We start from the raw sequence: 18,086 nt of genomic DNA, 5'->3' as shown, positions 1-18,086 counted from the left end.
TCCGAGCTGGAAAATCTCAGGCAAACGCCGCTGTCAAGAATTTTTTTACTGAATGGCAAGAAATGTTCTACTTCTTGTAGAAAATTTTTCGAAAATATAGAGTGGATGTAAAATGCATGTTAAGGAGTTTTTTGGAGTAGAGGAAAGTATAGATTCGACTATACAGAGTCATTTTAGTAATTGTAAAAATGAACAACTGAATATAATTAGCAAACATGAGCACAATTACTCCTAACTTTGGCAGCAGTAACGTCCATAGCAGGAGCTTTCACGGTAGAAACTACAGTTAACACATTCAAATGGGAAACGCAACGGGGAATCACTTACTGAAGCTTTATTCAATGTGTAACTGCCAAGACTACACTTTATTTGAATTTCGTCCGTCTTTGAAGGGCAGGCAAAGCCGGAAGAACACTCCGTACAATTTGGTTTTCCACCGACGCTATAAGTACCTTCGCTACATTTGCGCAATGTATTTGTCTTTGTATCTGGACACGCGTAGCCAGGAGGACAGACAAAACAAAACTACATAAAAGAAACCCACAAAATACGTCATATGTTTTTTTAAAAAGGTTTACCGTCATCCAATATTATATAGATACGTTTTTTCCAAAAGTCGAATCTTCACTGACAGTCACCTACCGTTTGCTTGCCGACTGAATACGTCCCAGGCTCGCATTTCAACCTATCATCACTATAGATTGAAGGGCAAGCGTACCCAGGAGGACAATCAGTGCAGGTTGTTTGATTGCCTGTGGAATATGTTCCCTGAATAGAAAAATACGACCGCTCAGAGTATATACACATGAGTTGACCAGATCGATTGACAAGCTATTACATGAAATTCATGACAGTCAATATCTTCATGGATATTAACCGTCTTTCACAGTTTCCAAATCAACCCATGAATCAATGAATGGTTCAATAATCATGGGTGTGGGAGATCGAAGATTTGGGGGTCATATACATAAATACATGGTATGCCCTATAAAGTACAATTGAACTCCATTTTTTCTAGAGATTAAAACATGCATATTTAAATATGAACCCCTCCATTTATTGATCTTCCTGCGCCAATGGTTCAATTTCCAAACTTGTAGATGTACATGTATAGTGTAGCTATACAATATTTTTTTATTTTCTTACTGGCAAACATCTCGTATTGCCAGAGCCATCAGCATTCGAGCATTTCCAGCCACTCGGACAGGCAAAACACTTGGCAGCTCCACCATAGGAGAAAAATCCAGGAGGGCAAGTTAACTCAGTGGAACTGGTGATACTTGGACAGTACTTTCCAGCTGGACAGTTTGTACAATACTGTGCTCCCCCAGTTGAGTATGTTCCTGGAAAATTATGTATGTTTACCATTATTTCTCAAATTTGATTCAAAGACTCGTGAAGTGAAAATGGTATTTTGTTCAATAACGCAAAAATAACTCAAAGAAGAATCGTTAACACTAAAAATATTTTGTTGGTAGAACAATTAACAATTTTTGGGCAGCTAGTATTCTACGCCACTCGATGATTTTTACAGCTTTTGGAGCTCGTAGAAATCACGTTGAGTATTAAAGGAAATTTCCTCTTTACAAAGGATAAATCACGTTTCGTAAAAGAAAATAGTATTTCAAAATGGAAATGCTCGCAAATCTTTTCCATTGACAGTTTCACTGGCAGAACTATACAATAAAGCGATTTTGCCTGGCTCAAAATTGATTGCGTAGTACGTTAACAACAAATTCTTGCTCGTTTCGTGGAATGATTTATGATTTCCTTCGTGGAAAAGGCGATCTTTTATTTAGTTGCGGATTATTTAAATAGTTGAGGAAAATTTTCATCTAAATGATTGAAATGACGTCTGACCAAAATCGAGACGACTGTACGTACATAAGTCAAAAAGATTAAGTTGTCTGACGTAAAAATCTGAAATGCACAAGGTAAATAGAAGTCTACTGGACTATATGACGATCTCAAGTGGATAGTTTACTCATACATAAGTAAATTAGTTCCTGATAAAATCACACGAAACTGTACTTATAGACTTCAAAGTGATTTTAACACAACTTTTTTTATTTTACCTTGACGACAAATGGCATTAGCTGTGTTTGTGGTCAGGGAAGGACAAGCTTCACCAGGAGGACAAGATGTGCAATTTTCCCAACCGACTAAGCTATATTCACCAGGTTTACATGTTTCTGGACGCTTCTACAAGAGGTAATTCCACTCAGCATGGATTTGCCAAACGAATATAGATTGGAATAAATAATACATGCAAGTTTACTTAAGTGTTGTGAAAGTTTCATCGTAATATGGAGATGGTATTTGGAGCACAATTCTTACATTTCTGCTGCTACATTTGCTTCCTGCAGGACAGATCAAACATCGAACCGCAAAGCCAAGACTATAATAGCCACTTTTGCATTCCTGCATTGCTATCCTGTACAGAAAAATAAATTAAATAATTATCGACTGCTAAATAACCAAGATCTAGTGCCAAAATCAAAGCATTTCACTGACTCTGGTGTTGGGCATTGAAATCCGGCCGGACAATTTGTACAATTTGTCGACCCCTTGTTTCCATTGGTTGTCTGCCCGAGCTGACATCGGAAAGGAGCGTCGTGATTTGTAGGGCACGCGTATCCAGCAGGACAGATTGTACAGTTTGCGTCACCAAGCAATGAGTAGGATCCCAGAGGGCAGGAAGTTATAGCATCACGTGGTCTAGGACAGCTATAACCCGAAGGACACTCAGAACAAGAGGTAGAACCCTAGATGAAAATAAAGTTCACACGCCTGTCTTACCAAGAGCATTAAGAAGTCTGAAAAAAGACCAATAATCCACTATTCTAGGGGATATCATGGCTCTTGCCTGCCTTGGCAAATGCATTTATAAAATAAGACAATAAATCACATGCACTGATTCGCCAATACCTACGTTTGCATTACCCGGCATGTTCAAACCGATCTGAGCTCAATCATTCAAATCAATCAAAGAGAATTTGTAAATCAATCATGTTTGAGGAAATTCAAAATATTTTTTCAAATCTATCTGTTTAGCATTGTTATTTTATACAAGAAATAAAAGATGTTTTTTGTTTCTGCACTCAGCTGCACTCGAGTTCTCACGAATGTCTCCTTGATTTTCATACGCAAGCCTGTGCGCAGGGCTCCATTCGTGACAGTGAAAGAGATGATTGTCACAAGCATTTTAGCAAGCATATATATATGTATGCACTTTACAATTCACTTTCATTAAAGATTGAGTATTAATTACAGTAAAAATGTTTAAAAAACCTACCGCAGCAGAAAAAGTTCCCACTGAACAGTGTATTGGTACATCAGAGGGATTTGGACATGCATCACCAGGGGGACAGATTTTACAGGTAGAACTCCCCTCCAAAGAATATGTGCCAGATTGACATGCCACAGGAGGTTGAGTCACATTAACACATTCATATCCAGATGGGCACGCAACGCATTTAGGAGTCTACAAAAAACTTACGATGTAAGATGTAAGATGTACAATGTAAAATGTAGGATGTAAGATGTACAATGTACGATGTAAGATTTAGGATGTACAATGTACGATGTAGGATGTAAGATGTAAGATGTACAATGTACGATGTAAGATGTAGGATGTACAATGTGCGATGTAGGATGTAAGATGTAAGATGTACAATGTAGGATGTAAGATGTACAATGCTGTACGTGGTAAGAAGTAGAATGTAAATATGTATCTCAGATTATCCAAGACTGCTCTAGTATGTGAATAGTAAGAACATCATATTATCCACGTCAATCTCGACATAAATCTGTTCTGTGAATTACTCAATTGCTCTCTAGACCAATCTATAATTGGCAAGGTCAAACAGAAAAATTATTATACCGTCCCGGCATTATTCCAGTACGTTCCAGATGGGCAAAGAGTTGGTTTTGAAGGATTATCACAGACATAACCAACAGGACAAGGAAAACAACGAGTTGATGCATTTGCACTCCAGCTTCCTAAGAGAAAACACAATATAATTTTAAAGTGTTATGTTTTGTTGTTGTCATGAACGAAGATTTACGTCTGTATTCTAAAAGTTCACTCACACTCTCACTCGCTAACTAGGAATTCAAAATCATCTCATAACAATGGGAAGACAGTGTTTTCACTGCACTGATTGCTTCTCCATGATGGAGAAAGGAGTATGCCAATAATTAGTGATAGTTTTGCGTCGCACTCAGTGAATGAAAGTGTATGTGAGCCTTTAGAATACGGGCGTAAGTCTTTCATTTGCACATGCAAATAATGGCAAATAAATGAATACATTTAATTAAGATGTACAACAACACAATAATTGATCATAAGATTTAATATACTAGAAGTATTGTTTAGTTGTACGTAATTACCACTAAGACAGTCTTGACAAATGTCTTCTCTTAATCTACTGTATGTTCCTGCTAGACAATCAACAGGCGAAATAATCGCAGAGCCATCACGACACTTCTTTCCACCTGGGCAAGGTATGCAACTCCTTGATACGCGTAAGCTATAATAACCTCGTGGACAGTCCTAAAGGAAACAATTTGGTATTATTCACAGAAAATCTCTTGCAACAGAAAGAGAAAATGTATGTCAAAAAAATTTCTTCCTACTCAAAGACGCATTCGAGCTAAATTCTATCAGTTAGGAGTTTTGAGGAGGGGTGGGGAGAGAAGTGCAGGGGAAAGGTGGGAGGGGGTGCGGGTGGAGTTGGGGGAGAGGGGTGTACACCCTTAGTCTTGGCTAAAATCATATCACAGCACCCACAAACGAGCCATCGAAATCAAATCTAAACAAGACATAAAAAATCTTCCTAAATCCAACCTTTATTTCTATACCTTGCATGAAGTTTGTCCTGCAATGCTGTACTCTCCTTGACCACATTCTTTTGGAGTATCAGAAACATTGAAGCAAGAATGACCAGCTGGGCATACGTGGCAAGTAACCGCCCCTTCCCTATCAGCATAGGTGCCGCTTACACATGGTATAGGTTGCTGAGCCAAGCTTGGGCAGTAATTTCCTCTATAACAAGGGATACACGAAGTCTTGTTGCTAAATTTCCCGGCCTAAAAAAGACAAGCCACACATCGTAAGATTTTCCATCGATTCGTATAGTATAACGAATAGTTTCAACAACAGCCACAACTACGGATTACATAGCATTATACACATTATTTATCTACCTCACAGCGTTGTGGTAAACTATCAGGTGAAGAGCAAGCAAAACCAGCAGGACACGAAAGACATTCTTGAGAAGCTTGGGGTGAATACTACAAAAAGATCATAATGTTGGATACAATTTTAACACTTATCTTTGATTTAAACATATCCGACAAAATGTATCCTCATCAAAACAGCTAACTTTTACAAGTATGATATCTAATGAGTTGATTAGTCCACCATTTTTCTGGATTCTATAGTTTTCAAATGCATTCAAAAAGCGTGCAGATATAATGATGCCCTTTACCTGCCCAAGCAAACATGGTATGGGTCCTATCGTTTTGTTTGGACATCGAGAACCAGCAGGACAGCTTTCACATTTAACTTGCCCTTCTTTTGTGTTGTAATATCCATGTGAACACTACGTAATAGATGTTTAAGAAAAATATGAAACAATTTAATATTTCTTAACACCACACACAAAAAAAGTTCATCTTTAGGTAAATTATTTTAAGTGCTACATAAATGGATCCCAGCAAGTTCTTAAGGCTAAGTATTGCTGTGTTTAACTATCTGAGATTCATTCAAAATCTACATCGATATCTCAGGGGGGGCTTTCTTTTTGTGTGGTGTTTATTACATTTGGTATTATTTTTACTTAGCAAAAAATCTATAAAAGAAAACTAGTTCTCTCAACAAGACAACTTATGGACCATTTTCATACTTTGGAATGCGTTTTAGAATTTGAATATTGTAAAAAATAAGAAATAGAAGAATAAAAGCGTGTTGATTTTGAATAGAAAATGGTAAATCCTTACGTATTTATAAGATTATTTGAGCTGGAAATAATCGAAGAGTTTCGATAAAACAAAATAGGGTTTGTGTACTTACGCTCTCGCAGCTACTTGCCCCCTTCACATCACTATAGTAACCAGGTCCGCAGGGTATGGGAGCATTATAAGGAATAGGGCATCGATGACCTGAACAGAAAAGTTAGGATATTAGATGAATCGAAGAGAGTCCAATTTGACGAAATGCATATTTTAAGGCACTCAAACCTCGTTCGCATTCCATACATTTCGAAGATGCATTGATGATACTGTAATAACCACTAGGACAAAGTTTCGGTGATTCCGTTCTTACGAAAGGGCAGTAACTTCCAAGTGGACATGGTCTGCAATCCATTTCACCAGCTTCTGAATAAAATCCTTTCCCACAATCGACAGGAGTGTATTCCTTTACACAACTGGTAAACAAAAAAACCTTCCTATCACAACAACAAAAACCTTCTTCTCATATAGATTCTACTAAGGTAATGTGATAGTAAAACCTGCTCTCCCTTCCTCTTTTTAATCAAGCGTTACTTCAGGAGCCGTCAGGGAAACTCAACTTCTCTTAGCCCCCAGAAACGTTTGTTTGAACTTTATTTAAAGATGAAATTTGACGAGGAGATCTCACGCATCTCTTATGCAATGCAAATTTCGGTTTTAGTTTTTGAATAAATCTCGCATATTTTGTATATTGGAAACATTGTTGACAAAAAAATGTAAAAGCTAACCTAAATCCAGGGGGGTATTCTAAGCAATACGCAACACCAATGTCACTGTAGAAACCATCGCTACACGGCGTAGGCGCAAAAGCTAGTTTCTATTCTTTGACGAAAGCAAACGAAAAAAGGATGTGGAAGCTTTCACATAGCAGTTCCACTTGCACGCTGAACAACAGAAAATTCAAACTCACGCAAAAACTGTCGAAAATTCGTATATCCTCGAACGAACCTCATATTTGCACACTTTATCAGCACTCTTTTTCTACTATTGCCTCCCATTAGCATTGATAAAAAAAAACACACAGAAAACCTCTTTCTATTCCGACATAAAATGAAAGTGTACCTGTGTCCAGAGGGACATAGAAAACAAGATGCGACACCGCTCAAGCTATAAAAGCCTTCTTTACATCTTCTAGGTGTCTCTGTGGGATTGAGACACTCATATCCGGCTGGACAGGTATTACATGTTCTAGATTTCGTTTCATTCGCAAATGTGCCATTTACACAAGGTAATGGGGAATGCATAGCAGCATATGGACACATGAATCCTTTATTGCAACTTTCACAATGAATTGCTCCAGCTGACGAATACTCTCCAGGTTGACAAAGATTAGGATGAGCAGATTTATTGGAACAACTAAAAATCAGACAAAATAATTTCACTTGCTTCGATTGCGTGGAATAGAAAAATTAAATGACTATATTCTTAATTCAATATATGTTTTATGTTCAGGGGATTTTTAAACATAAATTGTCTTTTATATTTGACTTCCAAGACACAAGAGGATTGTGCATGTCACTTATCGCAAACTGCAATACTCATTCATACAACTCACAGGCGATTTATCAACATTCATGGCATTGAACATGTTTTACATATTAGTTGAGTTGGTTGCAAATTGTACAGGACTGCATAATGTACTGAAGAAACTGGAAAATTCTTGCAATCCACAATTTAAGTGTTCAAACTTCGGAACATCAAAAATTTGATTTCTTTCGCAGCCTTGGCTCGACTTTCAACTATTCCCACTCACGTCCACAACATTTCACCAACAAGAAAATAGATGGTTTCTTTAGAAAGCAAATTCAAAAACGGGATGTACACTAGCGATTCCGTATGACAGAACGATTTTGCAAATTGAGGGATTAGGAAAATTGACGCGGTTGCTAAGTTACAAGACATATTCTATCACAGACCAAATATTCTTGTTACTACATACATCTTAAAAAATATTTCATTCTAAAATTTAGGTGTCTAAAAGGCTGTAGCAAGTAGAATGGTTGACTATAGCATAAACAACTGAGAGCACAAGTGAGATAACATTACGTACTTTAGCAAGACTAAAATAATTTTTCATCAGTGACAACAAAGTTAGGTGTAGTAACGGCAATGACGTAATAAGAAATTACTGACTCTTGATCTCAGTAAGCAATCGTGAAATCACAGCTAGCATCTGTCTTCTAACCACAACACGGAGATTTATCATAAGAATTTGCAAATAATATCGACGGGTAATGTAAATCATCAGCCTGGCCGAAATCTTCAATAAGCCCTTAACTGACTTAAGTACAATGATTGAGTAATACCCATTTCACCGAATATGCAAACAGCCACGGAATGAATCAATAAGAGTGCATATCGTCAGCATAACACATAGATTTCAAATATAATTTAATGAAAACAACACTTTCTATTTATAGCTCATACGTATTTTTAATAGAAAAATTCATCTCTTATACGTATCGTAACTCTTTTTCCCAAATGTTCGGTCGAATCTTAAAGGAAGAGTGGCGGAGGAAAGTGAAGACACCTCCCAGTACAAGCTTCTTGATAAAAATAGTCTGTAAAGCAAGCCTATAGCAACGATTTCGGCAATTCGCTGGACGATTACAACGACCTACAAAATGTAATATAGTATGTAGCCAATCTTGCACCGACATTAGACAATTCAATTAATTGAGACAATAAAAGAAGCATTTTTTAGAATGTTCAACTAACCTTTAATTTATGATAACTAGGAAGAAAAAAAGTAAGCAAGGTTGAAACAGGTAACGCCAAAAACCAAACACAGCAGCCCTGGGAGAAAAAAATCGTCGGATTGAGAAAAAATACTCATTAACAGATTTGAAAAAATTCATTCAAAAGACTTCACATTGCTTGTGGTTCAAAAGAAAAAACAGTACTAAAACACGAACTAGCTACATCTTCATTTTTCTGAAACCTCCAGTTTTCCAATCACTCTTTTCTAAAGTTTGATCACATGATCTACGTAATGATGGACGATCGTGACGTCCTTTTCCTTCGGGTAGGAAAGTCGTCAAAACCAGAAGGAAATATATCAAACTGTCGCCAGGATTGGTTCAATATATATTCATTACGTTCCCTCGCAGTAGACCAAACCAAATTTAAAATCAATTATACCAACTAATAATCAATGATAATGCATACAACAGATACGTGCTAACTATAAATATCCGCATTATAAATCTCATCTATAAATAATAACTACATCTATAGACAATTAACTACAATTAATATCTGAAAAGCAGTGGTGTTGTAGGTACGTATGTTATCGTTACAGTCCAGTTATCGTTACAGTCCAGTTATCGTTATGGTCCAGTTATCGTTACAGTCCAGTTATCGTTACAGTACATACCAATGTACTCTATGGAGTTGTTATGGAGTTCACTGGTCCATGCACAGCTGATGATACAAGATGATATTGCTACGTACGTACCTTAGCAACGTTGGTGTAAAAGTGTTTCCTTAAAGTGCTCCTTTCATCCATTAGTTTCCCCTAGTGTTGAATACTACAACTCCAACAACCGCACACTTGATTATGGATAGCAATATGGTGTGGTTCCAGAACAATAAGAAAATCTGTTGTGAATGAAAATAGAAATACTGACTGATTTTTGTTTTAATCGTTTGCTTTACAGGACTATCGAAAATAGGATTTCATCGATACTGGAGAAAGCCATGGGTCCAAAATTCTGTTTATCAGCTAACAGTAAAAATCGCTGTATAATGTAAAGAGAAGCAAAGGAGCTGACCAGGTTTGCAATTACTGACAATCACTGATATAGCTAACATGTTGTATTTCTAGGAAATATTGCTTCGCATTAGTTCGCCGTTATAGCCTGTCGTTCCTTGTGGGTGCAACTATTAGATATGAAGAGTGAACATTGAGAACCGCATACCGAATGTACTTATGTACGACTCGCACTAGGAGCACCCATAAATCAGTTAACCCCCAACCAAGGGGTTAAGGCCCCAACTCGCCTTCTAGAACAAACAAGCTGCTACTAAGGCTAGTATTTATAACTTTATGTACCTCCAAGAGTACACATATTCCGACAAATAGTTGAATTTGCCTAGATAGTGTATCATCAGCCTTGTTCTTCGACGATCCAAGCATCCAGCCATAGGAGACCCTAATTGACATACTCATCATTTTGTACTCCGCAAGGCACTGAAAGACTGAGTGGATGAAGAATATTTAAATTCTCAATTCAATCACTCTCCGACGAAACTTCAAATGTAGATGGAGATTTCAACTATAAAGACATAATGCAATCACCAACCTATCACAAGTGACGAAAGATAAATGTTTTCATTGCCATCTTTCGCATACCTTAAAAACACAATGTACATTTAAAGTTCAAAGCCTTTCAAAAATTTTTGTTGTAGCTGAAAGGGGCGCTCTGAACAATAGTCTAATTTATTTATATTCAAAGCATTCCCTTCGACAAAAATAAAATTAAAAGTACATGTTAGCTCTACAAACACTGAGAATTCATCACACAATGTTGAACATAGTTGAACCAATGTATCATGATTACAAAACAAGATTAACTTTTTGAAGTGTTTAACAAGCATTGGTCTGAACTAGTTACATGTAAATGGCTAATCATTGGTCGATGTGTTTGGACAAAGGAAAACATGACTTACCAAAGAAGGCTTGTTAACATAAGAAAAGTTGCTGAACCATGATATGTAACTCCAACAGATAGATCTTTAATCACCTTGAAAATAAATACGTTTCAATAAATCATAAATTATGAAATGTGTCAGTCAATGTAATTCATTTAATTACTGGTAACTGCCAACAACTCAAATTATATTCTACTAGGCAGGACAAGAAGACAACTTTACAAAATACAACATAAAATAAATTCTGGAAATATGTGCCCTTAATTTTCTTGATATTCTAGATAAAAACAATCTCATGTTTCAAAACTACTCCAGATTTTTCACATCAAGATTGAATATCAAGAAAACATGATATTGATTCTTGGATTTTGTTTTATTTTGCATGACATTCTACATAAACAAAATCTCTGAAGAAGTCATGCATTATTATTTTCCACCTGGTGCATTGGCCCTTCTTTCCTGATGGTGTGCCATAGTCCTTGACCATAGAAAGATGCACATATGAAATAAATTATTGAGACCACTTTGAAAAAGAACAGAAGGCCTATGAAAAAAAGCATGAAGTTTCATTTACAAGATGAAATACAAGGAACAATAATCAAATCTTACCAAGTATGTACCTGCTTTATCATAACTAAAATGATTCAAAGGATTTCCTTGTGAATCTTTATTCAAGAAGTACATAGTATATGACAGATCATCATGTAAAGCAAGAGAACTTTGATCACAAGAGTTTGGATCTGCATAAACTATGTGCCAATAATTGATCATTTCCCATGGAACAAACCTATGTTCACCAGACACATTGGCAAGCTCAACTGCAGAGTAAGAAAAAGCAAGTGCAATCACAACTTGATTTACAAATTTGCAGACTTTAAGAAACAGAATGTGTATATAGCTGAAGAAACATACATGAAAATTCTGCCGCTGAAAGTTTTTCTTGACATGGCAATTCTTTAGCAGTGTTCCATCGATTTTCAGAATAAATATACAGCTTTCCTTTGGATGTTTGGGATAAATCGTGCTTTATAAAACCATCACCTACAAACCATCATCTAAACAAGTCAATGCCTTCATTGTGTTTTGAAATCAAATAGGTAGTCGAGAATCCCACAATCATGTCATGAAACATAAACATCTCTAGGTTCAAAGCTGATCAAATAAATTTCCAATAGAGTTAGTTATGTAACTAAGCCATGCAAACCAGTCTAACTTTTACGTACTAAGGAAGTTATGAAGACGAAATGTAAATAATCGTCATTCGATACTTGTTGTAAGAGACCATTAACTCGATAAGTAAATAGTCCATTAACATTTTCTATTTTATCAACATAAATAATGTTCAATGAAAAAAATATGTGAGAAACGTCTCTGACTGACAGTGTTTACTATGGTCAGCATATAGACAACATACGTACCATAAAAACAAAATGATGTAATGTATTGTCCTTGATTGAATCGTGCTGATCTTGGACTTAAAACACCTCTAACTGTCATCGACACTACATTTTCACAGTATAAAATTAGAAATATACTAAATATAAGCAACCAGTTCATAGTTCACGAAATATTGGTCACATTACAGTGTGTTTTGATCATTGTTGTGATCTGCACAACACTAATACAATACTTGCCATTCTCGCTGAAATAACGTGGCATTCAGCAACACAGTGTGTTTCCTTTCTCATATTATCCCCTCTTGTCCCAATATGTTCATTGTTTTTCTAGGTAAACTTGTAAGTCGTTCTGATTCACGCGTTTCCCTTCCTTTTTTTCCATTTTTTTTACCACTTTTTTAAAAAATATATACCAAAAGAAAGCATAGGCGTACGGGCTGGGGGCTGCAGCCCCAATTTCTCGAGAATTTGTGTATTCGGGCAAGCATTTACATGATATTCTGGCAAGATACTTACTACAGTTTTTAAATTTTCAATATTAATCTACATCATTTCTAGATCATAAACTGCTTCGGTTCTTGAGCGTGAACGGTCTTTTAATGGATGGTTTTAAATTGTTTAAATTACTTAAATTTCAGGAGGTAAAATAAAAATCGCGTAAAGTGATTGGGTGCAAAATTTTTCTTGCGACATAATAGGAGAATTTTACATCCGCCCCATTATAATATAAACAAATTACGTCACGAGAAATCGGTCTATTTACTAGCGATATTGCGACGAATATATTCGGTGTTTACAACTTTTAAACGAACACGAACGCCGATATTTTCAATCAGAGCAAAGCTTTTGGTATTAAATTTATCCACATAACGTTCTCCATTTATAAAAAAGGGCTGAGGTCAGTAAAAGTCTTGAAATGTCTTGAAATTGCGAAAAATCGTCTCCCACACGCTATCCGTTATACATTAATATATAGATTAACAATCGCTGCGATCCCCAAAAGTGATTTTTAATTTTGCATGAAAATTAGGCTTCGTATGGAGAGGCACTGTCCATTCCATTGATTAGATTAGTGCCATTCACTCTATGATTGTTGTTCAAGGAAACTATTATCCACAAGGGAAAACATTTAGTAGCCAAGCTCTAATAAAGCGTACATATGGCGTCTCGTAAACGACCGTATCGACATCGCGTTTGGTGCGAGGAATGCAGCAAGGAAATTGACAGTGATTATAAGGAGGTCCACTTTCGACGAGTTCACAATAATGAAAAGTTAAGTGTCATCGAGTGATGGATTCATCGGATTTATCGCAGTCAAAGATCAGTGGTTTCTTTGTAAAAAGTAACATGACAACCAAGGATGATAACCTAACCTTACAGGAAACAGAATCGAGTGCTAGTAAAGATTTAGCAGCCACTGGGTCTTTTGAGGAAAATCTACCTGAGATTAATTTGAAGGAGCCCATAAGCGAAGACCAAACGGAACCAATGAGAACGTTTATTGATGTTGATGAATTAAATCCACTGACGCAGTTCAGAGAAAATAAAGAATTGAATACGGTCACGGATAATGAAAATCTTACTTCCAGTGACGCACTGTTCATCGAAGAATTTAACTTAAATCAAAATATACAACGCGTTGCAACACCAGAATCAACGACGACGTCTAACACTCTAGACACAACAGCAATACAAGATTTAGATTCAACAGCATCTGTTCTAAATGAACAGACTAGAAAGGTTTCCCTTAACAGTATGAATGAAGAAGAGATTTCCACCTTGCACGCCCCAAAACAGCCTATATTAGGTGAATATCCTGCACGAAAATTCGGCAGTGAAACATTTGTGCGACGATTTCAGCCTGAATGGTACAAGAAATATCCATGGATTAGTTACGAAGTGGATAAAGATGCATGCGTTTGTTTTGCCTGTAAAGAATTTGGGAAGAATACTTCATTTGTGCTTACAAATTGGAAGAAGTCGTCAAAGCTGGCAAAACATGGCAAGAGTGAGAACCACGTCAGATCCATGACAAGATGGCTCCAGTTTAAAGCAATGGAAAGAAAGAAAACCTCCGTACTACAACAGCTGAATAGTGCACACCAGGACCAGGTTGCTATTAACAGACAATACTTAAAAGTAATCATACAATCTTTGATGTACACTGCACAACAAAATGTTGCAATTAGAGGTCATGAAGAGATTCGGGGTGATATATGGGAGATATCTGATATAAATAGAGGAAACTTTCTCGAGTTACTTTGCATAAGATGCAACGATTTGCCTTGGCTGAAATCTAAACTTCAAAGCCAGCTGCAGACACATGCTCAGTGGACATCCCTGCTATTCAAAATGAACTACTGGAAATAGTAGCAAGTGTCATGCTTGAGAGGATAGCAGAAGAAGCAAGAAGTAGCGACTACTACGGAATAGTTGTCGATGAAACGGCAGACATCAGTCGAACAGAGCAATTATCTCTTTTCCTCAGATATGTTTTCAATGGCGAAACCAAAGAGACATTCACTGGTTTCTATTCAACCAAATCTACGGAAGGAGAAGTATTGTATGAGCTGTTAAAGACAGCCATTGGCAGGCTAGAGTTGACATTGGAAAACATTGTCGCAGAATGCTTTGATGGCGCTGCAAATATGAGTGGCCCTCGCAAAGGACTTGCTGCACGCATGAAGGAGTGCTCACCTCTTAGCATCTATGTTCACTGCCATGGGCATCGGCTTAACTTGGCGCTACAAGATACGATGACTACAATTGAGCCACTTCAGAAAGCTTTAGGTGTGATCCAGAGTCTCCATAATTTCTTGGAAGGAAGTCCCAAACGCCACTCCATCTTCAATGACATCAAGGTCGAAGATGAGGACGAAGATATTACACTGACTATTAAATCGCAGAGTGCTACTAGATGGTCTTGTCGTTGGGCAGCTGTAAAGCAGTAGTAAACCAATTACCTAAGATCATCGAGGTTCTCCTTACACTCTCAAAAGATCGCGATCCGAAGACCTACAATGACAGCAATTCGCTACTTAACTCGATTTGCGACTTTCGGTTCGTTTTTGGTTTGATGGTATTAAAGGTTATTTTATCTAACACCGATGGTTTGAGCAGGTACCTACAAGGAAAGCAAATGGATGTCGCCACAGCAAAGAAGAGTGTTGATGGCGTGATTAAGACATTAATTGGATGTCGTTCCCTCGAAAATTTCGAACTGTTATGGTCACGGGCTGAAATCATAGCACACAAAATTAAGGAGCAAATTGAAGGTACAGAATTCAATTTCAAAGATGCAAAAGTACCAAGATTCCAACAGCCGTCACGGCGGCTCCAAGCTCTCGTCGGTGAAATGGCTGAAGTAAATGCAGAAGTGGAAAATCGAACAGAAAAAGATTACTATCGTATCACATGCTACTACCTAAGCATTGACAAGATTGTGGCGGAGATGAAATCAAGATTTGAAGGTAGTGATCAAGAGGTCCTATTGGCACTTGCAGATATTGTGTTCAACAGGTCTCCAACCACGGCGAATGTTGAGTTGGTATCACACTTCTATGGTATCGACAGTGAGCTTCTTAGTAGCGAGAAAAATGTCTTTGAGAATATTGACGTTGATTTCCCTTGTGCTGAGAGAGAAACGCTGCCAAAATTGTTAAGAGAATGTTCGAAAATGGTGTTCATGAAGTCCTGCCTGTGGCTTACAAAGTATTTTCGATTCTGGCCGCGATCCCGGCAACATCCTGCTCAGCAGAAAGATCTTTTAGCGCTCTTCGTCGCTTAAAACCTATCTTCGAAGTACAATTGGTCAAAACGGTTAAACAGCATTGCCCTAATCAATGTGGAAAGAGCCTATGCAAATAGTACTTTAAAGAACGACATGGAAAAGATAATTAACATTTTGGACAGCGACGTAATCGTAAATCTTATTTCTTTTAGTCTTAGATCGTCGCACATTTAACTAACTAAATTTCTTCTGCGTCTAGTGTTATATATGACAAAATTTCAAATATCAAATAAAATGTAGTTACTTTCGTAGCATCCTCTTAGCAAATTGTAATGATTTTAGCTTATTAATTGAGATGGCCAGAGACAACATAAGAATATCTATGACGTCATACGTCATATGACGTCATATAATTCGGGCAAATTTAGTCCAGCTCCCCCTAAAAATATGTGCCCGTACGCCTATGAATGAAAGGGAGGATGTGATTATGATATACTTACTGGAAGAGAGAGAGCCAATAATTTTGAATGAATCGTCTCTCGACTCTAGTTGGTTTTCCTGACTTTGCTATCATCAAATTGTAAATAGCGTTTTAATTGCTCATATGATGTCTCTGCAAGTATAAGTCTGCCGAAATGGTTGGAGGATCACCCAGATTACCACATTGATAACGAAATATTCAAAAAATATATTCTAAATTCTAGACAGTATCTTAAAAAATACTTCATCTCATTTTCGACATATTAATCGTCGAAATTGAAAATCCATATTTTGACGAAAAAATATTATGTATGTATTTAGTACTGTTTCCAACATATTTATTTACAATAATATTGTTTTGTATTTTTCTGAATAAAAGTTTGGGAGTAATGCTAAGCTTCAAACCATAAAATAATGAACAGTTGAATAAATAACGAAATAGAGTGACCATTACTTCGATCTTTACGTTATCCTGGTCCGATGAAATAAATCGTGATAACTAGAACACTGACTGTAATAATAAAATCTAATGGCTGTTTGAAGTCCAACTCCCACAAAAATGCTGTGCCTGAGTTGACCTTTTTCTTTTCCTCTTTAGGCACTGAGTCTGGTAGTGAATGAGTTTATAGTACATGTTTATAGTACAAAATATAATCTGAACATGCAATGCAAGTCAACGTCATATCATAAGCCAGCGTGTTCATAAGTGTAATGGTCGTTACAGAACTTTACTATTGCCCTGCCAATCGTACAAAACTCAACGAGATAAACATTCAACTTTTGGCATCGATGTCTATTCATATTGTAATATAATTTAACACTCTTTTCCCCTCCTGATTTTTGTAAAACTCTTCTTGAAACAGGGAACGCGGAAGACGGATAGGGAGGGAGGGGCTGATATTCATACATGCATGTTCTACGTTATTAGTTTCTAGTGAAAATTTTGAAAATTGCAATCAGCTTTTCCCTCCTGATTTTTGTAAAACTCTTCTTGAAACAGGGAACGCGAGAGACGGATGGGGAGGGGCTGATATTCATACATGCATGTTCTACGTTATTAATTTCTAGTGAAAATTTTGAAAATTGCAATCAGCTCAGATTACCGATTATAGCATATGTGTATATAGCAATATGAGCCCTCCATTTATCAACCTTCTGCGGTCCTTTTGAAATCTCATCATGACATCATGATCATTTTAATCTAATTTTTACGCTGCCACAGACAACAAATATAATTACGCTAGATACAAAGAAATCCAATTCCCTTACAATTTGCAAAGTAGAGACTTAAGACCTTCTTAGTTGATGACTGAATTAGTTTTATTGTCATATAAATATGTGCAAAATTAAAAAGAGATAACAAGAAGAGAGATCGATCATTGCCACATTTATAACAGACGAAATGTGTCCCAGATTGACAATTGAACCTCAATACATTGTGTCAACGAAAGGCATACATGCATACGTGCGCAGAGGCACACCACTCTACATTCCCAAGGAGTAATGTTTGTCAATTAAATTTATGGATCGATTGCTGATTGAAGTGATAATGAAGATGTAGTAATCAATTTCGAGACGAAAGTTCGTTCGGAAAATATGAATTGATTGTCAATAGAACATGAACAGCTGCAAATGCATGGCACTCCTTAGATACCGTTAATGCAAATTTTTTCCATCATGCTGTTTGAGATAATGATCTTATATGTCGTGTTGTTTTGCTGACGTGATAATTGATCCAGAATCCAATAAAGTTGATCGCTTTGCACTTATTCTCAGTCTGTTTTCAAGATTCTTGAAGCACAAAAAGATTT

The 18,086-nt window shown here is 36.8% G+C and overlaps 2 protein-coding genes across 2 annotated transcripts in view; both read right to left on the bottom strand.

The window, feature by feature from the left end:
* LOC124445150 overlaps positions 1-7,358 on the bottom strand; it is a 46,716-nt gene extending 39,358 nt beyond the window's left edge. The window contains 15 exon segments of the mRNA XM_046995855.1: positions 328-525; positions 643-768; positions 1,147-1,343; positions 2,076-2,202; positions 2,338-2,434; positions 2,515-2,765; positions 3,296-3,484; positions 3,884-4,002; positions 4,393-4,555; positions 4,864-5,091; positions 5,209-5,295; positions 5,493-5,606; positions 6,077-6,165; positions 6,244-6,431; positions 7,078-7,358. Coding sequence (XP_046851811.1) covers positions 328-525; positions 643-768; positions 1,147-1,343; positions 2,076-2,202; positions 2,338-2,434; positions 2,515-2,765; positions 3,296-3,484; positions 3,884-4,002; positions 4,393-4,555; positions 4,864-5,091; positions 5,209-5,295; positions 5,493-5,606; positions 6,077-6,165; positions 6,244-6,431; positions 7,078-7,277 — 2,373 coding nt within the window. The 5' untranslated portion in view covers positions 7,278-7,358.
* A 1,031-nt stretch (positions 7,359-8,389) lies between these two features.
* Positions 8,390-12,433, bottom strand: LOC124445149 (integral membrane protein GPR180-like). The gene is made up of 11 exons (XM_046995854.1): positions 12,252-12,433; positions 12,087-12,170; positions 11,581-11,709; positions 11,289-11,486; positions 11,106-11,212; positions 10,687-10,760; positions 10,320-10,369; positions 10,070-10,215; positions 9,532-9,615; positions 8,734-8,811; positions 8,390-8,632 (listed from the first exon to the last, which is right to left on the bottom strand). The coding sequence occupies exons 1-11, from the start codon at positions 12,325-12,327 to the stop codon at positions 8,462-8,464; spliced, it is 1,197 nt and encodes a 398-aa protein (XP_046851810.1). The 5' UTR covers positions 12,328-12,433; the 3' UTR covers positions 8,390-8,461.
* Positions 12,434-18,086: the final 5,653 nt, after the last annotated feature.

Source organism: Xenia sp. Carnegie-2017, unplaced genomic scaffold (genome assembly GCF_021976095.1).
Source record: "Xenia sp. Carnegie-2017 unplaced genomic scaffold, XeniaSp_v1 HiC_scaffold_22, whole genome shotgun sequence".
Lineage (NCBI taxonomy): Eukaryota > Metazoa > Cnidaria > Anthozoa > Malacalcyonacea > Xeniidae > Xenia > Xenia sp. Carnegie-2017.
The sequence above is the reverse complement of the archived record's forward strand: the minus strand, read 5'-3'. Positions and strand labels throughout refer to the sequence as shown.